Source organism: Sminthopsis crassicaudata, chromosome 5, assembly GCF_048593235.1.
Source record: "Sminthopsis crassicaudata isolate SCR6 chromosome 5, ASM4859323v1, whole genome shotgun sequence".
Classification (NCBI taxonomy): domain Eukaryota; kingdom Metazoa; phylum Chordata; class Mammalia; order Dasyuromorphia; family Dasyuridae; genus Sminthopsis; species Sminthopsis crassicaudata.
Window position 1 is genome coordinate 217529502 of NC_133621.1, and position 27927 is coordinate 217557428.

Genomic DNA, 27927 nt, shown 5'->3' on the forward strand with positions numbered 1-27927 from the left:
CAACCAACTGACTACTACAGCCTAGAAAACTTACATTGGGCTCAACGTCAGGCTTTTCCTGAGGATTATGTGAATTTTTCCCACCTCTTTCCCCCACCAGGCCATTTGGAACTATTCCACTCCCTGTCTAGTTCTTGAACAGTGATCCGAATTTTACTGTTGACTTTCGGTGAGACTGAACAGTACAAGAGAACCCTGAGGTTCCATGCATTTCGAGCACTTTATCTCCCCTGAAAAAGAACCATTCTGCTGAGGCTGGGGGTAATCCTGCGGAAGGAGAAGCTGGTTTGGGGAGAAACTCCCTTCCCCAGTAACATCATCTTCCAGATTTTGGGGCTCTGTACCCCTGGCTCCGGCTTCCCACTGTCCAATTCTCAGCAGAGCAAGTCCAGGATTTCCTGGTACTGTGTCTGTTGTTTGTTTTGGCTTCTATCTGTCATACAATATCTATCAGCTTAATGTATCCCCATCTATAATATGGCTAATTTCATATCTGCTCTTCCACTCCTCCCCACTTTCTGCATTATTGATGGGCTGTGCACTTTAGAAAAATCAATTAGAATAGGGTGTGGAAACAGAGTTAAAAGAGAAAAGAGACCTTTAAAAGTCTCCTGGTTTTTGCTACTTTGAATAGGCACACATAAAGCTTTCTCTTCATAAATCCAGCCAGAGACCAGCCTGTCTCTGATTGGCCAGGGCTGAGAAAATGCGGTTAAGGTGCAAATATAAGCAAATATGACCCATTGTCAGATCAGCTGTCCTGGGCAGAGAGCTGTTCTGTGGCCGGGGAGGAGTTGGGTAATTACTACGCCCTACTCACCGTGAGACAGGAATCTAGTCTGGGGAAAAGACGAGGTAAGGCTGGCTTAGTTTATTGGTAAATTATCTTATACATATCTTGAAAATTTTAAATTATTTTTCTTGGTTTTAGTTTTTAGAAGATTGTAATAAAGGATAAAGAATGAACTGGATTACTGATAGACATGGAACAAGTTCAGGCGAGGATGGGCAGGACTATGAGAGGATTCCTTGAGTCTTCCAGCTCTCTTTTGGAGACAGATGGGGTGGGTGAAATAATGGGAGGAGACACCCATAATCCAGTTTAAGATACAAAGCTATTCCTCCAGTTTAGGGCACTGATTTTTAATGCTGCACTTGCAATCCCTTGGGTATCTGTTTTATCACAAGAATTACTTGCAGATGGTTCAAAACAAAATGAAATTCAATTAAATATTATGTATGTACTAAGCAACTTAACACCAGGAGGTTGCCTTGTTGTGGGGTTAGGTGGAGTGGGCAGAAATCATGAGCTTCAAGAATTCTGGATTAAAAAATTGAATTGTTGGTGCAGTTTCATCTTGAAAGTCCTTCCTTGCAAATGGGTGGAGGGGGAAGGGTTAGGAAGGAGTCAGAGGGATTAGCAATAGCAGTAATAATAGAAGTAGAAATTTCAAATGCATGTGGCTAAAAGGAATAAATCAGGAGTTTGAAAATACTCCTTTCAAAAACTTTGGTTCTGCTTTGACTTTGACCTTGGAAACCTTCATTCCTAATTTAGTTGGTTTGGTTTTTATAAAGGTTTCCACTTCCCCCATTCCCAGAGCAGGTTATATAGTAATTTGCCATTAGTGAGTGAGTGCTGAAGGTGGAAACAAATTTAAGGACAGGAGAGAAAATCAACCACACTGATCCTTCCCCAGGTTCCTTCACAGAGACTATTAAGGTTACTAAGACTCTGATCTTAACATTTGCCTTCTGAAAGTAAAGGATGATTTCAAATAGAAATAGGACCAACTCTCAGTTGAATATGTTGCTCATGTCATTTTTAGTTCGCTAAAGAGTTGGCTTTATTACTTTTGGAGCTAGAAAGGTTTGGGGATGAAAAAAAATTAAGCCTCTTCTGTCTTCTCCCTACTCATTTATTTTGAGGGATGATGAGGGGGGCAGGGAAATAGTGAGGTACAGGGCACTTAAAAGAGAGAGAAAAATACCTGCTAGATATAAGGTATTTAGGTCCAGGGTAAACACTGTGCAAGATGGAGCAGGTCAAGTTACCTAGTGACTCCTTTGCTTCTGTTTTTCACCATCCATCCTCTGACCTAAGGCAAAAGCAGAGAAAAGAGCTCACTATTTGAAGGGGTATGCTCTTTCTCAAAGGCTTTCCCTAGGACACTTCTCTGAATCTGGTTTCCTAGATAAATGATAAAGAAATTCCAATTAGGTTTTCTCTATATACCCCATCCCATCATCGATCACAAGAGTCTACAGTAATCCCTATAGGGTTTCTTTTCCTTTAGTATGTAGTGCATTTATTTATAAACTCCATCATCCTATTTCTTTACTGTTTGTAGATGAGAAGGAATTTCCTCCTATTTCTCTCAATGGTAACAAGTTAAGTCTAACTTAGACATAAGTCTAAATGTCAAACCCATGTCTTTATTATTAAGAAATACAAAATTAGGTGTGGGTGCTTAATAAAATAATAAGTACATATAACAAGAATACTTTGCTTCAACCCAGGGCCAAATAGCTGGCTGAAGCCAAAAAAGAAACAAAAAGGAGATGGAGTTAGCTATCCTCACATTTTGAGTACCTCATCCCTCACTCAGGTGGCTTGGGCTGAATTTACACTGTTTAGAAGACTAAGAACACACCCCATGTTTGCCTGCTTCTTGCACCTGGAGCTTTTTGTCCTTTGCCCAGCCCTGCCATTTTGTTCCTCTTTCATTCATTCCCTTTTCATTCATGGAGCACAGAGAATCTTTTATGACTCAAACAAGCATACATAGCTTTTGTTTGGTTTTTTAAAAATTCAGTGAAAGGAGGAGTCAGAGAAAGAACAATTAACTGCCATTTATTTACACTGCATTGAATTGCTCTCTTCACAAGCCAACTTCTAACTGAAGTACAAGTATTATCATCTTTTGCTGATGAGGAAACCCAGGCTCAAACACTGTCACTTTAAAGTGGCAAGTTTCTTGATTTCTTCAGGCCCTGCACTGTTCTACTACCCCACTGACTTCTTAATGGAAGAATAGGGAAAATAAGCAAGTTCAAGGCATGGTATGGAGGGGGAGGAAAGAACTTCTTTGAACTTGATTTCTGGATAGCATCCGAAATCTCTTTTGGTGCTCCCACTGAATTCAGATAAGACTTCAAAGGGAAGAGAGATAAGAAAAAGAACAGAAATGGAAATTGAGATTCCAGAGGTCAACCAGCTCGTTGTGAGACTTTGGACAAGTCATTTCTTCATCAGAAACAGCCATTCAAATCCCATCTTGGACACTTGGTTGCAGTGTGCCCACAGTTCATTTACTTAATTTTTTCAGCCTCAGTTTCCTCATCTGTAAAATAGGGATAATTCTTGTAGTGCCTACTTCACAAGAATTAAGTGAGAAAGTGCCCATTATTTTGTAAACCTCATAATAAAAATGTCATATTGTTACTGTTCTCATCTGCGAAATGGTCAGGTTATGTCCCATAAGGATATAGAAGAATAAACTACATGGCTGGAAAAATATCAAAAATGTTTCAGAAGAAAAGTACTGCATAAGTATTCAGTGTTGGATGCCTCATTACACCTTTTCCTCAGTTACATTGTAGTTTAGTCCTGAGAAGACAAGCAACATGTCTCTGAGTGGCGCCTTCAGGGCAGTGGGCAATGACCCAGGAGTAATCACTTGGAGAATAGAGGTAAGCTGGGCCCCCAGGGTCAAAAACAAATTCTCAGCTTCCGTCCTAACTGCCAATTCCCTTAAGCCAAGGCAGGGTCTGCCTGTGACATCGAGCTGTTGTTCAACTGGTTCAATTCCACTGTCAATGTTAGCGTCGGGCAGAAACTTTGTTCTACTTTGAAAAGCTTCTTGACTAATTCTTGTTTGGAAGAATGGTAAAAGACTAAAGTGAATGAATGTACTTGGTCATCCCTGACTGCTCCAGGCACCCAAGAGAAGTAGATACAGGTATATTTTACATGCTGAACAACAGCAACTTAGTAAGAATGATCTGTATTCTACATTCACGTTGGAGAGTGTACTATTGAAAGCTCAGAAGTCTTGGAGGCTCTTCATACTTTCCTTGACATAGTAGCAAACTTCCCATAATCAGCTTCCTCTCTGGGGAGGCAGGGAGCTGCCTTGTTGGTAGAGCTAAAGTTCTCACAGCCCCCAGAGCCATGATGAAGGTGGAGCTCTTAAATTCAGGTGCTAAAGTCTGGGGAAGGGAAAGGAAACTTCCTGCTTAGGGAGGCGGGACACTTCCTCTCCCAAATATTCCAAAGATTGCCATCCCCTTTTCTTGCACCTTATAACTCTACTGGTAATCCTTATTCCTGGGGCTTGGAAGGTAGTGGTAAGGTATCCCTGGCAGCCAGCCAGGGAGCAGGATCAGTGGCAACCATGGTCGGGGTGCAGAAGAGGAGGATCCCTACGCAGATTCGGTTCACACAAGTGCACCAGTGATCAGGCCCTTCCAAGGTATCCTTGTCCTTCCTCCATCCTCCACAGAGACACACCATTACAATTGCCCCAGATGGTGGGATCAATAATTCTACTTGTTTTCCTTCTGTTGTCACTGGAAGAAAATGAATCGCAAAGCCTTCAGCTTGTCACCCAACTAGGCTTTGGGGTTTGTTCGTAGCTGTCCCCTTTAATGTTAAATTCCAAATTTTCTCCCAACCATCTTATCCCCAGCTACTGAAAAGGCTAGCAACACATCGGTTATCCTCGGAAGTTATGAAAAACAGCTATCCCTTTCGGCAAAATCATCTAGTTCCCAAGGGGCAAAACTTGAAGGGGTTCCAAGTTATTTCATGGGGCCAGCAGAGAACTCCCTAACAACAAAAGGGAACTTCCCCTCTATGGCAAAATTGCTTAGGGGCTGCAAGGGACTGCTAGCTCCTTTCTCTCCCCAAATCTAGAGAACAACAAAAAAATCTCATCTCCAGGAACTGGCCCCAGGTTTTACTTCCAAGCATAAGTAATGGCTACTCTATGCCTCAAAGAGATCAAGATCATTATTGTACCTACTCATTTTTTTTTTTTGAGAGATTTTTGCTAGTCTTGGAGTCTTCAGGAAGATCAGATTCAAGACCTTCCTTAGCCCCCACACTGAGCAAATGACCTCACCTCTCAGGGCTTCAGACATCTCTCCCTGCAAGAGTGGAGAGAGTTTCTCTATCAGTTCCCTTTATCAATGAAGTCACAGGTCTGGATCAGAACAATGATTTGTCGAGCCCTCAGACTAGAAGAGGGACTGGCCAGGTTTGGACCCTTTGCCATTGTTCTGGATATTTGTTGGATCGGGAAAAGCAAAAGTGGGAGAAGGATGGGCACTGGGGAGAAGGAATGCAGACTGGCACATACCCCTCACTCACTTTTTGTCCTTCCAGAAAATGGAACTAGTGCTGGTGCCCTTGGGCCTTCATGGCAATTTCTACGAGGGAGACTGTTACGTGGTTCTCTCGGTGAGCGCTCTAGTCCCCAATTCCCCAGCCTCAGTCTCTCCCCATGGGTCATCTATTCTTGGGAGCTACAGACACCTGCTGGTGGTGGAGGGTGATGGCCCACAGGAACCTTGGGACAAGCTAATATTTTCCAAACATCTCTATGCAAATACATTTTGCAGTGCTCTGGGTTTATAAAGATCAAAGATAATCTAGTTCCTACTTTCAAAAATCTTATGGAAGAAATACACAAGCCACAATAATACAAGGTATAGCATACCTTGTATTTAGTATTAAATTTAGTGTATCATACTAAATTCACAAGAGAATGTAAGGGAGATTCAAGAAAGATGAACTCACCTAACTTGGGGATGGTGGGATGGAGAAAAGAAGAGAAGGCTTTGTGGAAAAGGTGTCACCTGCAGGGAATCTTGAAGGAATTCCATGAGAGACCATGACTTGCAATGGAGGCTAACATATCAAAGACAGTGGCAAGAAAGGACAGACTAAGATCAGTGAATGCTAATTTGTCAAATTTGGCTCCGATGCAGACTGCAGAAGGGAAACAGTCTGAAGAACTAATTTGGAGACATTCTGGAAGGTCTTCCGGTCCAGGCTAAAGGGCTTATATTCCAGTGGTTAAATAATGAGGAAATACCAAAGGATTTAGAGGAAAAGACCTACATATTGCCTGGAGAATCTCACTACAGCAATCATGTGAGAAAATGAATTAGTGAGGAGAGTGCCTAAAGGCAGGAAAGCCAGTTATGGATTTGTTCCGATTGCCCTTTAAGGAGGCAATAGTATCATCAGTGGGAGTAGAAAGACAAAGGTTATAGAAAGTAGGTTAGAAGTAGATAGAAAGTAGAAAGACAAAGGTTATAGAAAATGGGCAAAATTTAGCAACTGATGGAAGATGAAGATGTTTCAGAGCAGGCAATATGGAAGAAGAAAAAATTAAAAATAACTAAATTGGCCATCCTTAATGAAAGAATGGAAAAATGATGGGGCCATTTAGGACCAGCAGGTTTAGGGGGAGAAGAGGGAAAGAGGCAGGGGAGATTCCATTTGAAGCTCATCTTGGACAACCAGTTGATAACATCCAGCTGGGAGTTAGAAATGCAACATTGGAGCCCCAGGGAGTGGTCAGGACCAGAAGTGATGCTAAAGTCAGGAATGGAGGAGGTCAGCAAGAGAGAGAATGACCTATTCCTCAAGAACTCTAAGAATTTAAAGTCCAAAACTGACCTTTCATTTTCAATTCATAAGGAATGGTAGAACTGGAGTGGAGAATTAATCTCATTAGCCCAAGAAAGCTTCTTCCCTGGGTCTAATGTTAATCAATGATGATCCAGCCAACCCCTGTTTATACAGTCGTTCCCCAGATACCCTGGAGGGATACAAAAGGCCCAGACCCTAGCTTCAAAGTGACTTTAGTCGGAAAAATGACAATACAAAAGCCCTAGGACAGTTTTAAACTTGATCTTTCCTGTATATGACCATGAAGTTAACTGAAGAACAAAGACAAAACAACATATAGGTACAAGTTTACAGTGCAAATTGTATATTTAATGGTGCTGTGATGGAAGAATGAGTATAAATGGAGAATTCTGTAGAACAGAAACCAATCTTTGTATTCTCAGTGCCTCGCACAATCCATTGCTTATGGTGTTTAATAAATACCTGTTTAATAAAATGGGGGAACTATTAAAATTCTGAAAGTTCATCCTTATTAGGGCTTCTCTTTGTTGTCAACTTTCTCACTTATCTTGAGAGAGAGCAAAATGTCTCATTTATTCAAATGTAAGAATAGATTTAGGCCACCAGGATTTGAATACATGTAATCTAGATTTCTTTTACTGGGTTGATTGACTCTGCTAAGGGATTCTGCTAAGCCCCCGATCCCCATCCCTCACATCCCAATGTGCTACATACAGTTCATATTGGAGCAGAAAATGAGCCATTCTCTAATTCCACATCTTCCTGGTATACTTTAGACCCGGAGATCTGGAAGTCTCTTATGCCAGGATATCCACTACTGGATTGGAAAGGACTCTTCCCAAGATGAGCAGAGCTGTGCTGCCATCTATACCACTCAGCTAGACGACTATCTGGGTGGCAGCCCAGTGCAACACCGGGAGGTTCAGTATCATGAATCAGAGACTTTCCGAGGCTATTTCAAACAGGGGATCATGTGAGTAGAAATCGGAACGGGATTGTTCTTAGACTTATCCTCTCTCTAACTGGACACTTAATATGTGTCCACAATGGAAATATACAGTGCATTGCAAAGGAAAGAAAAAGTCAAGAATCACAATGGCATTTTTACCAAAACTCATAACAGTTCTTTCCTTCCCCAAGCTGATGAAGCTCCTTGGGGATCTGTTACAGCAATAACTGAGGAAAAGGCTGAACTGGTCTTAAATACTGACAGACTGGATAAAAGGTAGAAGTTAATCAAAGAAAGTGTCCTGGAGGATGTGAGCCATGAGTGGGCAGGAAGTTCATTCTTTTTCTCTTAGGACAGTGATGTCAAGGGAGCCTAGAAGGAGGTCTGGTGTGACAACCGTAGGAAAAGACCTCAGATACTAGTTTTTTGATCCTGGGCAAATCACTTAACTTGAATTCCAAAGAAAAAAAAATAGGAAAGATAACTATCCCTTTATCCCTCAGCTACAAGAAGGGAGGTGTGGCCTCTGGGATGAAGCATGTAGAGACCAACACCTATGATGTGAAGCGTCTACTGCATGTGAAAGGGAAAAGGCACATAGCTGCTACTGAAGTAAGTTTTCCACAAAGTCAAACTCTCCTGAGGGGGTGATTAACATCACCTAACCAAGGCTCTTAACCTGAAGTCTGTGAACTTGTTTTGGGGGGGGGGGTTTTGTTTTAAATTTTTTATAACTATGATTCAACATAATTGGTTTTGTCATCCTTTGTATTTTGTTTTATGGATTTAAAAACCATGATTTTGAGGGGGTCCATAAGGTTCATTGGAGTGCCAAAGGGATCCAGGACACAAAAAAGACTCAAACTCAACCCACTGGTCCCATCCCTTCTGCTCATTCTAAGGAAGGCAAGATCTGCTCACAATGTTTTAAGAGCTACAGGACTACTCTGAGCAGTGTCTATCTCTAACCTGTAGGTGGACCTGAGCTGGGACAGTTTTAACCTGGGCGATGTGTTCTTGCTGGACCTTGGAAGGGTCATCATCCAGTGGAATGGCCCAGAAAGCAACACTGGGGAACGGCTCAAGGTACTGTTGCTGCTCTTTCCTTGGAGCCTCTGAGGGGAGAGGAAGAGAGAACTCAGGTTTTTCAGACACGGTTTCCTTCTTTCTCAGCAATTATTATTAGTGTTATTTACGATTATTACTGTTATTTCTATATCCCGGTCTTATTTGAGATTAAAATTGAACTCCTACTTTTTTTTGGTAGGATCTGGCCTGGAGACAATAAAGCCAGATATTTATTAAACGTCTATCATGTGAAAGGCTCTATGCTAGGTACTGGAACTACAAGGCAAAAACAGGAGTCTAAATGAAAGGCACTTAACTGCATGGGATGCATGTTGTATGAGGAACATAAGAAAAACTGAGCTAGCAAGCACTGATAACTGGGAGGAATAAGAAGTTTTCACTGAGAAGATGGTATATGGGTGGACTCTTGAAGGAAGATAAAGATTCTAAGAAGCAGAGATGATGAATGTGTTCATTCTAGGCATAGGACATATTTTTGTGAAAAGTCTAGAGGTGAGAGGTGGATCGTCAAGTTCAGAGAATAGCTAATGAGCCGATTTGGCTGAACGTTCACAAAAGAGAATAACATGAAATATGGCTGAAAAGGTAGATTGGAACCAGATTGTGAAATCTGTATTTTATCCCTAAGGACTTTGGAGTGAGGGCTTTGAGCACAGAAATGACATGGTCAGACTTGGGCCTGAGGAAGATTAATTTAACAGCTGTAAAGAAGGAAGATGGATTAAAGGGAGGAAACTGGAAGCAAAGAGCCTAATTAGGAAGCTATGGCAGTAATCCAGGAAAGAGATGATGAGTGCCTGAATTAGGGTGGTGAATATGTGAGAGGAGAGAAGAAGGTGGATTTTATGAAGAGATTTTTACGGAGGCAGAATTGATAGAAATCTAGTAACTAACTGAATATACAGACCAGTGCAGAGGGAAAAGTCACAAATGACTAAGCTTTTGAATTTGAATCACTAAGAAGATGATTGTACTCATAATAGAGAGACCTCTAGAATTTTTTCGGGGAAGATGAGGTAATGGAAGGACATTTCTCCCAAGGAATTAACGACTCATTCCCAAGACCTTTAAGATACTAAAAATTCCTATCTCCTGGATCTGAGACTTGCTTCTAGCTAGGTAGCGCAGTGGATAGAGAACCAGCCCTGAATTCTGGAGGACCCAAATTCAAATTTGGTCTCAGACACGTAATACTTCCTAGCTGTGTGACCCTGGGCAAGTCACTTAACCCCAAACTCAAGGGGAAAAAAATACTCAAGCTCCTATTATAAGGTAGGCACAATGAATTTTTATTTTGGACATGTCAGGCAATGCTCCTAGCAAAGGATATTCGGGATCGAGAGCGTGGGGGCCGTGCTGAAATAGGTGTCATTGAGGGAGACAATGAGGCAGCCAGTTCAAACCTGATGAAGATCCTTCAGGACACACTAGGTGAACGCTCCTTGATCAAGCCTGCAACCTCTGATGAGCTCTTAGATCAAGAACAGAAATCAAACATCACATTATATCAGTAAGTGGCCATTTCCTACTCTTAAAAGAATGAAGGGTCTCCTCATAAATCTAGATATCTTAAATTGTCCCCATTTTGGATTCTGAGATTTAGAGCTTTCTTCCAATCCTTCTTCTAATATCTATAATAAATGAAAGTATCAAAGTTCTTCCACTCAAGTATCTTACCTCTTATTTTTGTGTTGATATTTGGGCACACAGTGCTTCCTGGTCATTCTTCGAGTCATAAGATAGCATCTTTACTCCAGCACCATGTAACAGACATTCAACATTCCTGGTGCTCTGGAAGTAAAAAGATTTGGGGGAGAAAGGTGGAATGAATCCTCAGAATAAAGGGAACATTTTTTAAAAGGATTTAAACATTAGCTTACCACAAAATACATATTCCCAAGCACTGGGAGTAATAACCAAATCCTACAAAGAAACTGGCCAACAAAGGAAAGAGATTAACTATCTCTTATTAACTATCAATATATAGGCAGGGAGAGTGTTCCAAGGAAAGATAACCCAAATCACACCACTCCCTCCTTCATTTCCTTTTTTCTCTAGTGTCTCTGACTCAGGTGGACAGTTGACAGTCACAGAAGTATCCACAAGGCCTCTTGTCCAAGATTTACTGAATCATGAGGTAAGTAGAACACCAGTAGACTCAGACTAGAACAATCTAACCAAGAGTAATGTCACTTATCCACTGGAATGTTTCAGGATTGCTACATCCTGGATCACGGTGGAAGCAAGATATATGTCTGGAAAGGAAAGGGAGCCACCAAGATTGAGAAACAGACTGCTATGTCCAAAGCTCTGGTAGGTGCAATTAAAATATAAAAATGGCCTGATGATTTTGGGCAGTGGAGAGAAAGCTGGACTTGCAGTCAGATTATACTTGGGTTCTTCACTTAACTTGTGACCTTGGGCAAATAAGCCTATCTGGGCCAGCTTTGGATCTATGATAGTAAGATCCTATCAATCAATTAACTAGTATTTATTAAACTCCTATGAGGTACTAGGCACTATGCTAAGTGTTAGAGATACAAAACCAAAATGATTGGCCCTCAGAAAGTTTACATTCTAACAGAAGAATGATATTGACTTAGTGAGTAAATAATAGTACCAAAACTGTGCACAGAGAACCATCCTATATGCTATGGGATAAATGTCAGGGCAAAGGGAGAGAAAGAAAATTATAAAGGGTATTTTTTTGGATCCCAAGGAGATTATTGTTTAAAGAGAAAGGACACAAGTAGATATATCTTTTGAAAAACATAAAGTAGTAAATGAGCAAGCAAACTGATAGAATACAAAGTAGAGTACAAAGTCAATAAATTACATAAATGCTGATGAGACATAGTGTAATAAAGGAATTTGCTCACCATAAGCACAAAAATATTGCAACAACTTAACAGAAAGATGCCAAAATGTTTTCTATGAATACATACTGCGGGTAGGCAATTCAGTCTTCAATTAGAAATGTATCAGCAAAATTATTTATGGAGAGGAAGGAAAGGGAATATACAGGGGAAATTTTAATCCATGTTCAAATAAAAGGTATCAATCAAATTTTATTTTTTTTTAAGTGAGTTAACATGAATCTGACTTCAGGAGAACTGTCTTAGCATCTGGAACCAAAAGGATGAGTCAACAAGCAAACAATTCAGTAATCTTTTTCTCATTGGGCCATAGGGCTTTATTAAGATGAAGGGTTATCCAAGTAGCACCAATGTGGAGACTATCAATGACGGAGCCGAGTCTGCCATGTTCAAGCAGCTGTTTCAGAAGTGGACAGTGAAAGACCAGACCTTAGGCTTAGGAAAAACCTTCAGCATGAATAAAATTGGTGAGATTTCCTCTCCAAATCTTTAGCAGTGACGGGAATTCCCAAAGGGCAGCATTGTTGCTGTCATTCCATGTTTGTGTTCATAACTGGGTATCTTACTTATATGACTTTTCCTGAAACCTTTTCTACAGCCAAAGTCATTCAGGACAAGTTTGATGTGACTCTCCTTCACACAAAATCAGATGTAGCGGCCCAAGAAAGGATGGTTGATGATGGGAATGGAAACGTTGAGGTAAGACAAGCAACGTAAAACTGAAGGAAGGTAGCAAGTACACTCAGCAATGCACTTACACTGGAATGTAGGTTCTACTTCTGGTCCTCTGACTTCCGGCCCAAAGCCCTCTTCTCAACTGCAGGATCTTAGGCTCTCAGAAACAGCAAAATCTGCAAGGTAGTGGTTTTCCCCCCACAGTTCCTTTGGGTAAAGAGAGGTAGGTTGCCCAAATATGTTGTTAGCCTTTTCCCTTGCAAAATGATCCAAATAGTCTATCATCCTGTAAAGAGCTCTAAAGCCATCATCTGATGCACCTGATAGCCCAAAGCACTTGTCTTAAGAGAGGGAATGGTACTAAAGATGCTGGATGTATTTTGAATGGTCATTATGTTCTTAACCCCTCTCTGCTAGATCTCTTTTCATTGTGGTCTAATTTCCATCCAATTGTACTAATTTACACAGCTGACTCCATATCTAACAACAGAATCGCTGTATGACATGCATCTCCTTTGTCCAGGTTTGGAGAATTGAAAATCTGGAACTAGTCCCAGTTGAACGTAAGTGGTACGGCTTTTTCTATGGAGGAGACTGTTACCTGGTTCTCTATACATATGAAGTGAACTATAAGTCACATTATATCCTATACATCTGGCAGGTAAGTTTAAAAGATAACCTTCAGTCTGAAATTCAGATGTATCACTTGTCTTTTGACACGAATAAACAAGAGGGGTCCATCTCTCCCACGACAAATCTGTCCCCTCGTCTCTCAATGGTAGGGTCGACATGCTTCCAAGGATGAGCTGACAGCTTCAGCTTACCAAGCAGTGGAACTGGACAGACAGTTTGGGGGCACTCCAGTGCAGGTGTTGGTCAGCATGGGGAAAGAACCACGCCACTTTATGGCCATCTTCAAAGGAAAGCTTGTCATTTTTGAGGTGAGATCTCTTTTTCTCCTCCTCTCCCTCAGAAAAATTAACTTATGAGTTAGTATGCTGAAAACCAAACTGAAGGTTCTATGAATGAAATATAAGAATTATAGTCACGGGACACTGAGGAAGTGAGAAACAAGCTTGTCGATCCATTTTGCACATCCTTGCCCAATGAATCTAACATGATGGCATAAGCTTCAAAATACACTGGATTCAAGTTCAAACTCCTCTCCCTAGCTTTGAATGCTCACCATAATTAAGCCCACCTTACCTTTCTAAATTTGCTTCATACTATTCCCCACATGTACTTCCCAATCCTCAAACTGGTCTCATAATTCCTCCCTACCTACCCTCTGCTCCCCACATCTTGGGTTTATTCTCACTTCCTGGAATGCTTTTCCTCTTTCCTAACAAATTCTAAACATCTTTCTCTACCATGGTAACTTTTCCAGTTAATCCAGTGCATAATTTCTCCTTTATCTAACATCTTTTGCACTTATACTAGTGCCTTTCAGCTTAGCATTATTCTTTGTATCACATGTTAAGTCTCATCTTTCCAGTTAGTCTTTTGACTCCTTGAAGTCAAAAAATCCCCTTTTCTTCTCTCTGAACTTGTCATTGGTGACTTCATGCATTCCTGTGGTTTAATTATCACTTCTTTGAAAATGAAACAAATCTTTATCCCCAGCCCCATCTGAGTTCTAGTGCTACATTTCTTACTAGATATCTCCACCTTTTTGCACCATTGGCACCTCAGACATACAACATTCACATCTGAATTATCTTCTATCCATTCTTCAATTTTTCTATAGCTACTCCTGATAGCTTTATTAAAAGTTCCATTCCTGACAGAAACAATCAACAAGCTGACAACAAGCTAACTTTTATTTACTAGTACCTCAGCAGTTACTATCTAGTCAGTCAACAAACATTTGTTAAATACTTACTGTACACCAGGAACTTTGCTAACTGCCAGGAATACAAGTACTGACAAATACTAGCAATCCTTGCCTTCAAGGAATTTACATTCTACTAGGAGAAAACAATACATAAGAGGGAGCTGAAAAGATAATGGGATAGGGTTCCACCTGGAATAAGGTAAGATGAGTTATCTGTGTACTTGGAGAGAAATTAAAACAAAACCCTGGGCTACAGTCACAGGAAGACTCGTCTTGAATTCAAATTTGGCTTCAGAAATTTATTGTGTGACTTTCCTCATCTATAAAATGAACTGGAGAAAGAAATGGCAAATTACCCCCAATATCTTTGCTAAGAAAACGCTAAATGAGGTCACAAAAGAGTTTGAAATCACTCCTTAATTTGGAGGTTCTGAGAGGAACAAGCCAATCAAAAGGTGAGGTCTCAGAGTTAGAGAATATTTTTAGACAACTTAAATGAGAGAATAATTATTAAGCATTTAACATAGGGCCTGGTACATAATATTATTGTGAAAAATATTGGAGATAAGACAAAGGACTCTGAAGTGCAGGAATAGGGACTGAATTTCTTCCCTAGATACCCAAGAGAAGAAAATTAAATGTTTGGGGAGCAAAATGAGGGAAGCATCCTCCTACATTGTTTCATTCTAAGTCCTAGGATCCCATGGTTTAAAAGGCCTTCTGATTGCAGCAACACCACAGCAATCTTTGCTTGCATCATATTGCCTTTTGCAGAGTAACCTGGGAGGAAGAAGGCTGAAGATGGAAAGCCAAAGCTTCAGCCTCCAAGGTTTCAATTCTGCCTTCCAAGGTCCTAACCCAAGCCTTCCTTGAGGCTTCCTTCCCTACCCACTTAAGAGCTAGGGAGATTCCCAATTACTGAGGCCATATATGAAACCCATCTCAGTTTGAGGAATGGGGGAGTAGAGAAGGAATGGACATATAAAAGGTTGAAGGAAGAGGAGAGACAGAAGAAAAAAGACACCTAAGATGTCTAACAATGAAGGAAGAAGGAGGGATAGAGTTCACTGACCCTATTTGGCAAGAGACTATCATGTTATCTAATGGAAAGAAACCTCTCATAGTACTAGTCCTAATTACTGGGTCTCTTTTGAAAGCTGATAAGATAGTTTTTTAGGATAGTCAATGCTGAAAACAAAAGTCCCTTTTACTTGATGCATTTAATGGAGGGCCACGTGGTTGAAACTGAATATAACCAAGGAGGCATAGAAGAGGGAGCGGTATCAAAAAGGGAAGAACACTAAAAACTATATACTCTTCCCCCCCCACAAAGTGGGACAGCGACCAGTGTCTCCAAACAATGGCAGTCTGCCAATCCGCTGCACAATAGTCATATCATACATTCAAATTAGAAATGGGTTGGTCAGGGAAGGGATTTCATCCAATATCTCTAGGGCACTGCCAGGTCAGTTTTCAGGCTAAGATAAGAGGAAGTCCATTGCCCAGTATTTAAATATAAATATTTTTATCAAACATTATGATCAATTATAAATTAGATACTTCATACAATAATCCCCAAAATCCTTACTACTGAATCCTCTACAATGTTATCTCCTCAAAAGTAAAACAGCATAAAATTGATTTAGCTAAGAATATATGCATCCTTACACTGATGTAGGTTTCTTTGTTAAAAGAAATGGAATGCTATATTAATATCATTTTTATTAGTTTTGAGTTTATGAGTGAAATTTTTCATGAGTTTTGCTGGCATTCAAAGTTTTCTTAATATAATAATTTTGTATAGGGTTTTCATTTTGTTTTGGGGTATTTGGGAGGTTTTCTGGTAACTGATCATTTTACTCCATACTGGTCTTCCTATATTTGTTTGACTTTATGACTTTATTCCTTATGGCATAGTAAATTCATATGCTTTATTTTTTAGCCATTTTCTACATCCCAGGCCCCATAATTTTGTTTATATTTTGCTATTACTAATATTGCTAGATTATTATACACCTAGTTTTTTCCTTGTTACTTCCTATGGATACAAACAATAATGGAATCATTTTTCTTACATCTTCAACATTGAATCGTTCCATCTTTGCCAGTTTAATGAGTTTGTTTTCGATTAATGTTTTTGAGCACTTTTTAAAATGGGCAGTGATAGTTTCTTATTTTAACAATTCTGTCCATTCTATTAACCATTTTATCTATTGGGGGAATGGACTAATTCTTACAGCTTACCAAATGGTTTTGGAATTCCTAAAAGATATCTTGTGCTAAGACTTTTTTTCCCCAATTCTATATTTCTTCTTCTGAGAAGTTAAGATACAGTGGTTAGTCTGGGTTCAAATATTGTCTGTAACATACATTGTGTTCCTCAGACAATTCTCTAAGACTTAAGCTGCAAAGGAGTCGCTGGGCTTCATTAATAGAGGGGCTTTCTTTATCCAGGATTTCATTCTGCAATGAAATCACTGGTTGAATTAAAAAAAAAAAAATCTTGCTCTAGGTGTTTTTATTTTTAGTGGTATAAAAGCTTTTATTCTTACATCATCAAAGTAGTCTATTTTGCCTTTTATATTATGTAATGGCATTCTTTATACATAGTCATGAATGATCTAACTTTCCATTCTCCTCTTTTTAATGGATTTTCAAATGTTTAGCTCATTTATCTATTTGGAACTTACAGTTGCATTTGTTGTAGAATTCTAGTCTAAAGCTCTTTCTTATCAAATTGTTATCCAGCTTTCCCAGTAGTTCTTGCTGAAGAATTTTTTCTCATGTACTGTGTTCATCAGTTGAGAAAGATTATATTACTACAATAATTTCTAAGATTTGCTCATCTAAACTTTTCCACTAGCTTATTTTTACTACAAAGTAAATTGATAATTACTGCTTAAAAATTTGAGCTATGGTGATGTTTAATTCCTTTATTCCAATTTAAAAATTTTTCCTAGGTGTTCTTGACCTTTTTTTCTTCCTTTTTAAAAAAAATTTTTTTTAACATTTTACCTATTTCTAAGTTTTTTCTTCATAATTTGATACTCAATGATTGTCAAATCTTGTCCTTTCTATGTCCAGAATATCTCTTCCATTCTATCCCTTAGTCTCTACTTACTCATTACTTTAGTTTAGGCTCTCATTTCCTCTTGCCTTGATTAGTTCAATTATTTTTTATTCTGAACTTAACACATCAAATAAAATTAATATTTCCATATACGTAACAGAGATTGATATATGAAACTGTACATCTCCATTGTGTTCTCTTTATTTTTAAAAATATAATGAATTCATGTTGCAGTTTTCAAAGTCTTGCCTGTATTGTAAAAAAAAAAAAAAAAAGCAATTCTAATTGGTCTCCTAGCCACAGGATTGTCAAACCCCTGAGTCCCTTACAACTGGTAGCTTCCTATTGCTTCAAGGACCAAAAAGAAACTGCTTTAACATATAAAGATTTTCTTATTGTTCATGATTTGATCTTTGACTTATTATTTAAAATGTCATTTTGTTATGCATTTTCAATTCTTTTGCAAGGATCCGTAACCAATATATATAACATTCCTGCCTTTTGTTGGCATTCTTTTTGCCTTAGCCTATGATAAATTTTTGTGTAAATATTATTGGAGCCTGAGAAATGTGAATTCTTTAAGAGTTTCATTCAGAAACCCATAAATTTATCAAATCCATTTTTTCTAACATATAATTTCTTTTATTTCTGATGGATTGATTGTCCAAGCCTTTGCAGAGAACATTACTGATTTCTAAAATTACTATCTCATTTCTAAATTGCTATCTGTTGTTAGTTTTTGCTTTAAGAATTCAATTGCTATATAGTTAATGTTAATATTTTTTCATTATCTAGAGAATACTTTTATTATTTATCTTAATTTTTAGGTCTATAAATTGTACTTGTTTTCTATTGCTTATCCAAAATCATAACTGCAAATCTTGCTTCTTAAAAATTCATCTTTAGGATAAAAGATTTTATTCTAATCCTTTGAGTCAGAATAAATCTGTTTTAAATGTATTTACTGTAAGCATCAAGTTAGATTTTATTTTCTAACTTAATCAGCAATTAAGGTTTTTAAATTTTAATATTAATAATATTCACCCTCTTAACATTTAAGGGTATTGTTAAGATTAATTTTCCTTCCATTATATTCCTTTGTATTATTTCCTGCCCATCCCTCCGCTAGCTTCTTTTTAAAAATGGGTACATTAGTGCTTTATATATCTTTTCTTTAATAACAGTCTTAAAGCCTTACACTAATACTATTCACTGTTAACCACTCTCCCAAGCTGCAACTTAGTAAAGCTCATCTTACCCTCTGTTGTAATGTTCTTTTGGTTCGGTTTCTTTGGGGTCTCTAGGAGCAGCCTTCATTTTAGTTCAGTAATCACAAGTGTAGCCAGGTGTTAAAATCCAAATCCTTTATTATCTCCTTGCCAGGGGCCCAGGCCAGCTTTCCTGAGGTCCTCCTGAATGTCTCTTGGTTTCTGTGGGGGAGGCAGGAGGTCCACCACCACGGTCTCTGTCTTCCCTAGTTCTGATTCTGGCTGAGTTTATATGCTCTACACTGAGTATAAACCAATTATTATATCACTAGGAAACCATTATTTGTTGAAGGATTAAATCAATGCTAAACTAGATTTAACCATTGTCTCCTCAATTCCACTTAGTGCCTTGTTTCAAGTTCTGGCCTATAACATCTCCTTGTAGGATCAGATCAATCATACTTAACCATGCTTTACTTAAGTAAACCATTCCACAGACCTGTATATAAAGCAATTTTTATATAACGTGAATTTGCTTGAAGATATGGAGAAGGCAGGCAGAAAGGGAACTGAATGTTTATGGAAGGAGAGGACCAGTTCAAGGAGCACAGCACCATACCATAAATTTAACATAACTGTTTTTTTTTTTTGTTTGTTTGTTTGTTTTTTTTAGAATGTGGATTTTTACAGAATTCTTTATATAAAATCAAATTTGCACAATGTGAATTTACCTAAAGAAGTATCTGCATATTATAGAAAAAATATTCCCTAATCTTAAAAAAAAAAAAAAAAAAAAATCCTTCCCTAGGTATGTAGTTTACTTTTGTTTAATCTTCACTAGTTGTACTATTTTTAAAAATATTATTTCTATTTTCACTGTTCCTTTTGTCCTTCAGATGATCTAGTTCTATCCATTCCTATTTCAAAGGATTCTTTCCCCAGCCCCTTATTTTCAATGACTCTTATAGTAAGTATGATTTAGAAACTACCTCCTTACTGCTTGTGAAGACTATCATTTTCTACTCACTATTTGTATTCAAAACTAAATCATTGTTATTTAGCTTTAGGAGCTTACTCATATGATATGTCAAAGGCTCTATCCAATTTAGACTCTCTGCAGGAAATACATTTTTGAAACTCACTGAAGCATCATCTTTTTTCCATATGCTAGCATAGCCACAATTTTTTGTATGGGTAATCTAGGATTGCAATCAATTTCCCTTTTTCAGTTTACTCAGTTCCAGCCTCTTCTTTCATTTCTCATTGTTAATGAGTAGTTTACACAACTCAAATTGGTGCTTTTTGATCTGTGAACTGCTTCCTCCAGGCAATTTGCAAGATTTTCTTTGACACTGAAGCTCTAGAACTTGGCAACTACATTTCTAGGTGAGTTAAATTTGGGGTTCCTCCCTGTCAGTGACCTATGGAATCTTATAAATTTTTACTCTTCCTTTTGATTTCAATAATTCCAATAAATGTTGTTTAATTATTTCTTTCAATATAGTATTCAGACTCTATTTCTTCATAGAGATCAATGATCCTGATTGTCTCACCCAATTCTGTCTTGTAGATTTATAGTTATGATTTATAGAAATCTGAAATCTCTTGTCATTTTTACTATTTCTTTAAATTTTGCTGTATTTTTTTCTTCCATTACTGCATGTTTTATTCTTCCTGATCTACTCTGCTCATCGGAAATTCTCTGAACTCACTGAAATTTTCCATTGTCTTTTCTATGTTTTCAGGTCTTCTGTTCTTATATTGTAATACTCTCTCCACTGCCCTTTCTAATTATACATATGATAGTTCTTCCCTTATATCTTATTGTGATTCTAGATGCCTCTGTTAGATGACTAATTCATTTTCTGAAGGTGTGAATATTACTGCTGTAGTTACATTCTATTTTTTGGAGATTTAGCCTTACTTTTATTTCATACTACTTATTCATTGTATTGGTGTATTTTCTTTACTCCTTTCTGTGAAGTATGTCCTATGAGGTTGTTCTCTGATTTAATTTGGCACATTTGTCACTTTTCTGACAAATAATAGAGTAGGGGGTTTGGAATTAGTTGCAACCACTTATTTTGCCATTTTGCTAGAACTTTTATTGAATGTATTTTAAAAGGCAGCAAAGCACAATATAAAAGGATAGTGGCCTTGGGATGGTGAGAGACATGAATTTGACTCCCAACCTGAAATTTACAAACTATGTGATGCTTGTATCATTTAAATCAATTAAACTCTCTAAGCTTCATTTTTCTTTTCCATAAAATGGGATATTTACAGTATCTCAGAAAGCTTTGAATGGAAATCACACACAAAAAATTATTATTGTGTATCCCCAAGAGAACCTCACACAGAGTTAGTCACAAAGGAGATATTAAAAAATTATATATTTAGGGAATTCACAACTAGTTGACATTCTAAATCTATGGCTGTTCTCTCTGATATGCACTTAATCTTTCCTTAGTTCCTCTTAATGCAGGCTAATTTTTCTCTGTTGTATCCCTAGCTAGAAGAATACTGTGTACTGACAGGCATAAAGTATTTTCTTTTCTCTATAGGGAGGAACATCTAGGAAGGCAAGTGCTGAGCCTGATCCCCCTGTGAGACTCTTCCAGATTCAAGGGCATGATGAAACCAACACCAAAGCTGTGGAGGTGCCAGCATTTTCCTCTTCGCTGAATTCCAATGATGTCTTTCTGCTGAGGACACAAAATGAGCACTACCTGTGGTATGGAAAGGTAAAATGGCATTCTTCCTCTTTTCTTCTTCACAAGGGCAAAGTCAAACGACCTTAAGGAAAGGATGGACAGTGAATAAAGAACATTTTCCCCAAGGGATACTAAAAAGAAACATAAGCATTTCATATAATTACTTTTCACCAGACCTCACATCATAAAGGCAAGGGAAACACTGGAGTAGACTAAATTATATCCTATGATCTTCATGCAAGCCGAACATGAAGATCTTTCCATCTCAGTCAGTTTAGTAATTACTTGTACTCTATACTTAAAATTGTAAACTAATCATCTCCATTTCCCAATTCAAATTTGCATGTTCATTCAAAAGCATTAAAAAATAACTAAAATAGAGCTATAATAATAGCTACTAAAATCAAACTGAAGCAAACATAATGCATGTCGATCTATCCAGTAGATGAAAGAATCTTGCTATTAGGCACAATTCTCCCTTTTCTTTCTTTTTCTTTTTCTTTTTTTTTTTTTTTTTTTTTTTTTGGTGTGGAATGCTGATTTCTTTCAAAATTCTTTACAGATGAATTTGCCTAATGTGAATTTATGGAAAATAAAAATTGTCTATATTCCTTCCTTTCTCTAACTAAAACAAACAGAATAACTCCCTCTTTCAAAGCACTACAAATAAAAATAATTATATTTCTAATCACTGGTGATTATAGCCTGTTACCTAGTCTATATGAAGTTCCAAAAGTTTCTCATTCTACAAGAAGCCCATCTGGGAGGCTAAGGTTCTCCTATTTTCATTCTAACCTCAGGGTTCCAGTGGTGATGAGAGAGCAATGGCAAAGGAATTAGCTAGAGTGCTTTGTGATGGCACTGAAAACACTGTTGCTGAAGGACAGGAGCCAGCAGCATTTTGGGACACATTGGGAGGAAAAGTCCCTTATGCCAATGATAAAAGGTAAATATGAGCACAGAATTATCGTCCTTCAACTCCTATACAAAACATGCAAGACTAACCAATAGTTTACCATGTTGAGATTATATAATATTTTAAGTCCCATACAGGGCCAGAATTACTTTTCAGGTAAACATGTGATGGATTGTACCTTGTAGGCTCCAACAGGAAATCCTTGATGTCCAGCCACGGCTCTTTGAATGTTCCAATAAGACTGGTCGTTTCATTATTACTGAGATCACAGACTTCACGCAGGATGACCTAAATCCAAGTGATGTGATGCTCTTGGATACCTGGGACCAGGTAAGCAGCATATGTAGAGCCCAGAGCAGATGACCAAGATTCATGCACTTTGGCCTATTTACCCATAAGTCAGGAACAAACCACTTCAGAGCATAATTGGTCAACTGCCATAGTCAATGGATGAGCTGTTCTTTTTGTATTTTTCTAAGGTAAGAGAGCGTAGTAAGGTGTCTAGAAAGTCATCCTAATGGCCTAACAAGCATGGTGATTTTTATTGGCTGCTCTAAAACCGTTATCTTACAGAAAGCACTTTTTTCCACTAAAATTAAAAGTAAGCCCCAAAATTAAAAAAACAAAATAAAACCTAAAAAAGAGAAGGGCTGTAGTTATAAAATCAGTCTTCAAAGGTAATCTACCATTCCTCTTCATTTCATTTATTTCATCTATAAAGCATAGCTATCCAATAGCCTCCCTGATAAGTAACCCACATTAGAAAAGCCTCCTGAGGCTATGAAATCCTAGAAGGAGGCTAATATATGACATAGCCTCCTGATTTAAAAAGTGGTATAATGGACAGAGTTATGGATTTGGTGACAAGGATCCAAGTTAAAATTCCACTTCTACCACTTACTGCCTTATTGTGAAATGAGGGTTTGGGACTTCATGACTTCTAAGGGTCTATTCAGTTATAAACTGTATTATAAAATACACATTGTGGTCCTCAAACTTTTTAAATAGGGGACCAGCTCACTGTTCCTCAGACTGTGGGAGGGCTGGACTATAGTAAAAACAAAACCTCACACTCTGTCTCCACCCCTCAGCCCATTTGCCATAACCCGGTGGGCCGCATAAATGTCCTCAGTGGGCCACATCTGGCCCTTGGAAACCCTTGATAAACAATATATGTGAATTCCATTCATGAAAGGCCTTTTTTTTTTTTTTAAATTGGGGTTAAGTGACTTTCCCAGGGTCACGCAACTAGGATGTGTTAAGTGTCTGAGATCATATTTGAATTCAGGTCTTCCTGTCTTCTAGGCAGGTACACTGCGCCACCTAGCTGCCCTGAATTAAGGGAATTCTTATGTGGAAATTTCCTCCACCAATACAAATAAAAATGGGCAACTGTCTATAACTTACAATATTAGGAAGTTACCTGAGATACCAAAAGGTTTAGTGACTTACCGAGAGTCATTGGCTAAAACATGCCAGAAGCATGTCATCTGACTTCAAGGCTAGTAGCATATGTGCCACCATTTAAAACATAAAATATTAAATCTTTAATACAACAGGTATTCTTATGGATTGGTGCTGAAGCTAATGCCACAGAAAAAGAGGGAGCCTTTACTTCAGCCCGGGAGTATCTACGCACTCACCCCAGTGGCCGGGAGACTGACACACCAATCCTCATCATCAAACAGGGGTTTGAGCCACCCGTCTTTACAGGCTGGTTCTTGGCCTGGGACCCTCATATCTGGAGTGTAAGAGCCAAGGAAGCACACAAGAGCTATGGGGAATCTACTGGGTGGATGTGGCCATTGCTTTATATTCTACTCCTTATCTACCATAGTAACCAGTACAGTCCCCAAAGTAGGTTCTATATGTGCTTATAAGTTACTTACAAAACAACTTATTTTCTTCATGATGAAAAATTATTTCTATATTAATGAAATAAAAATCTTATTAAACAAAATCTGTCCCTGCAAATGGATGAAAATAAGGATTCTTCTCCTCTGGCCCATGTGTTGTCTCTGAATGTGTTCTGGGTGACAAATGACCTTTCTTTACATCCTTAACCTGTGTGTTCTTTATTCCCACAGGAAGGCAAATCATATGAACAGTTAAAGAAAGAGTTGGGAGACACTGATGCAATTGTGAGAATCACTGCTGTGAGTTGAACTTATTCTCAAAAATATCATAAAGGGAAAATTGCACAAAGCCAGTCTAGGTCAATCCATTTCTAACAAATCATATTTTCATCAGTTATTGTTTTTTGTTTTTTTTTAAGGACTTTAGTTTACAAGAGGCTTTTGCAAATATCTCACCTTCACAACCACCCTGGGAGACAGGTGCTACTATTACACCTTTTTTGCAGATGAGAAAACTGAGACTGACAAGGCTAAATGACATGCCCAGGATAACAGCCAATGAGTGTTGAGGCTGGTTTTGAACACGGGCCTTGCCTTCTTGACTCCAGGTCCAATGTTCTATCCACTGGGTCTCCAGGGTCTTTCAATGTATAATCCAAGGAACACTCTAAGTTACTTCTATCCATTTAAAAGGATGAAAAAGATCCAACAGTGTGGAATGATTTGCCACTATTTTAAATGTCAGGACTATGTGTTTTCAGAAGTATATATACCTTCCGAATACAATTCTTCCTTTGCAACAACAACAACAACAACAACAACAAAATTCGGTTCTGCACACATATATTGTACCTAGGATATACTATAAGATATTTAATATGTATGGGAATGCCTGCCATCTAGGGGAGGGGGTGGAGGGAAGGAGGAGAAAAATTCGGAACAGAAGAGAGTACAAGGGATAATGTTGTTAAAAAAAAAAAAATTACCTATGCTTATGTACTGTCAAAGTTATAATTATAAAATTAATTAAAAAAAAGTATATAGTATGCCCCACTCTCATTTTCCCTCATCAATTCTCAAACTCATATTACCAGATCTATTTTTAAATGATTCACTGATTTAAAGTATTTTAAATGAAATTAAAATGATAACAAACACGGACAGAGACTGCCACTGGCAATGGCTTTCAGGTATGATTCCTTCTGACCATGAAAACAGTGTACTGTACCAATGACAGCATGCAAATGTGGTGTTCCCTGAGTGTGTTTGAAGCACTATGGACACAAGTCAAAACACCACAGCAAATGAAGTAGTAATTTTAAAATTCTGATGAGATTTAATATTCCTGTATTCAGAAAACCCCCCAGCTCTTTAGTAGGTAATACAATGTTCCTGGTGAGGAGTTAACAGGAAAGCATGGTTGTTGGGGCAACTGGGAAGTTGGCTGCTCTGAACAATTCTTTACTGTAAACACATGCAAATCTCTCTTTCTAGGACATGAATGATGCTTCCCTCCTGAAAACTGGTGGCAGTGAACAAAAATACTACCCTATAGAAGTACTGTTGAAAAATCAGCAACATGAGTTACCTAAGGATGTAGACCCTGCCAAAAAGGAGGTCAGTGGCTATAGGATTCTTTTAGGTAGAAAAAAGGTCCCTTTCTCCATAGTCTGGTTCTTCCTAATGAATATCTTTAGGAAGAACTTCTGAATCAAATTCCTAGAATGCATATGATCTTGTAACCAATCCCTTTAAAGCAGCTGGAAGACCCAATTAGACTGGCAGCATCGGTAATGAGAAACATGTTGAGTTCTCCACTTTGTCCAATGTTTGTGGTTCATATATCATTCATAACTCATTTTATGGTCTGCTTGCCACAAAATTCCCTATTTGGCTTAGACAATAAGACAATACTATGCCTACTTCTTCAGGCCAAAAATCTGATTCTGGATTACTAACCATTTATACCAAAAAGATAAAAAAAACAGTCTAGATTTCCCCCCCTCAGCTCAAAGGAACAGACTATCATCTTTCTCCCTCCAGCACTTATAAAGGAAATATTTTATTCAAACAAAATACTTTGCTTTCACTCTAACATGTGCCTGATTCCCCAAAGCCACTAGTCAGAAATTTCCATTTTCTCTCTTCTAGAATTACCTCTCTGATGAAGATTTTGTTGCTGTATTTGGCATCACCAGAGGGAAATTTGCTGCTTTGCCTGGCTGGAAACAGCTCAACCTGAAGAAAGAAAAGGGGCTTTTTTAAATGGAAGCAAACACCTATTTGAGGTCATACTAGAGAACAGATAGTGCCAATTATGAGGAAAGAAATTATCTGTCTAGCACAATGTACTTAGCTACTTATAGAAGCAAGAATTTTGCAGAGTGTAGTATGTTACCTAGAATGAGTATCTCTGCCATTATTTAATTGTTTGAGTACATATATTAACTATCACTCTGATTTCTGCATGAATTTAGAGAAACCAAAGCAGAAAAACATAGACATTAAGTTATATAGTTCATCTATCGAACTTTCCAAACCTAAAATATTATCATGAGGACAACAGTTTAATTTTGGTGTTCAGATATCAACATCGTTAATGCAAAAAAGGGGGCAATTCAAAAGTCACTGAAACCTGTAAGCAATTTTCATACATCTCCTGGTAACTCCCAGGCATCTTTTCAAATCAAGGCTTCTCTCCAAAATAAGGGAATGTTATCAACATTCTTATTTGCTCATACAAAAAATACAGCATATATTTCATATCTGTGGAATGTTTTTGTACCAGGAAGTTTGGGGAGGGTAGGAATAAGAACATAGCAGTATCTACTGGAATGGAACAAAGTTTGCCCATTAGCTGTCTAAGAAACAAACATCTTGGCCATACCAAAAGGTTCAAGCAAGAAAAAATGCCATTTAGGGACAGCTAGATAGCACAGGAGATAAAGCACCAGCCCTGAAGTCAAGAAAGAAGCCATTTGGTGTTCATTTTGTAACAAGTCCAATGTCACATAAGCACATGGGCCACTAGAGACTTATCTTCAAAGGATTCCATAAACATCCACAAGTGAACATTCCAGCAAACTGTATTTTTAATTCGTTTCAAATAGAAAGGAATCCTAAGTTTTAACACAAATTATATTTTCATTAGTTTCTGATGACGTAACTTCTACAAACAGCTAAATCTGTAGTAACCTTAGAGGTTGATGCAAATTATAAACAAAGATAGCAAAATTGTTCTCCTGTCCTCCACACAGGAGAACAATTTTGCTACCTTTGTTTATAATTTTCAAATTATTCAAAGCTGTGTTGTGTGTCCTCTACACAGATGCTTTTCTCAAAGCATGTATCCAATCACATCATACCTCTACTTAAATCTCCCATCACCTCTAGAACACAAAAAGGTCAGCCTGCTAATGAAGAGCTCATGACGTTCCTACCCACCTTTCCAAATGTTATTTCTTATTGCTATTCCAGAAATATGACATTCCCCAAACAAAATTGGACTATTAGATATTCTGATTTGGCATGTTATCTGCAATCTCTGTCTTTTCAGATTTTCAAAGCTAAACAGCATCTGAAGAACATCTGAAACTCCTTTAAGATAATATAATCACAGTATAAATTGTCCTCTTGTTCTACTTCACTCCACAGTAGTTCAGTCTTTTCAGGTTTTTCTGAATCTGACATGCAGAGAAAGAAAAGTAATAAGATGCACTCCAATCCTACCTGTGCCACTTAAGAATCCTAAATGATTCAACTCAGGAAACTACCTACTACAAGAAGTCTTTCCTGAGTCCCTCCAGATCCCTAGTTGTTGGTACAACTTTGAGGTTACCTTTTGTGTAATCATTAAAGCTCTGATCATCTGGGCCAAAATGTAGTCTATACCCTGCCATCCCCACTAAAAAAAAAAAAAAAAAAAAAAAAAAACCCTCCCCAAAAGCTCCAAGACAGCAATGGTTTCCTCTTTTTTGTCTCTGTATCTTTCCTTAGCACCTAGTATATAGTCATGCACAGTTAATCTTAACAGAGGTAAATTAAGAATTATGAGAGGAAATGGAAGAGAAGACTCT

At 38.0% G+C, this 27927-nt stretch overlaps 1 protein-coding gene across 1 annotated transcript; it reads left to right on the forward strand.

Moving 5' to 3' along the window:
- The first annotated feature begins 15 nt into the window (after positions 1-15).
- Positions 16-26614, forward strand: AVIL (advillin). The gene is made up of 20 exons (XM_074269819.1): positions 16-855; positions 3593-3693; positions 5390-5464; positions 7441-7637; positions 8117-8225; positions 8589-8699; positions 10010-10212; positions 10761-10839; positions 10917-11015; positions 11892-12045; positions 12177-12277; positions 12777-12914; positions 13036-13194; positions 20930-21109; positions 21880-22025; positions 22181-22325; positions 23555-23743; positions 24083-24151; positions 25346-25468; positions 26003-26614. The coding sequence occupies exons 2-20, from the start codon at positions 3628-3630 to the stop codon at positions 26114-26116; spliced, it is 2457 nt and encodes an 818-aa protein (XP_074125920.1). The 5' UTR covers positions 16-855; positions 3593-3627; the 3' UTR covers positions 26117-26614.
- Positions 26615-27927: the final 1313 nt, after the last annotated feature.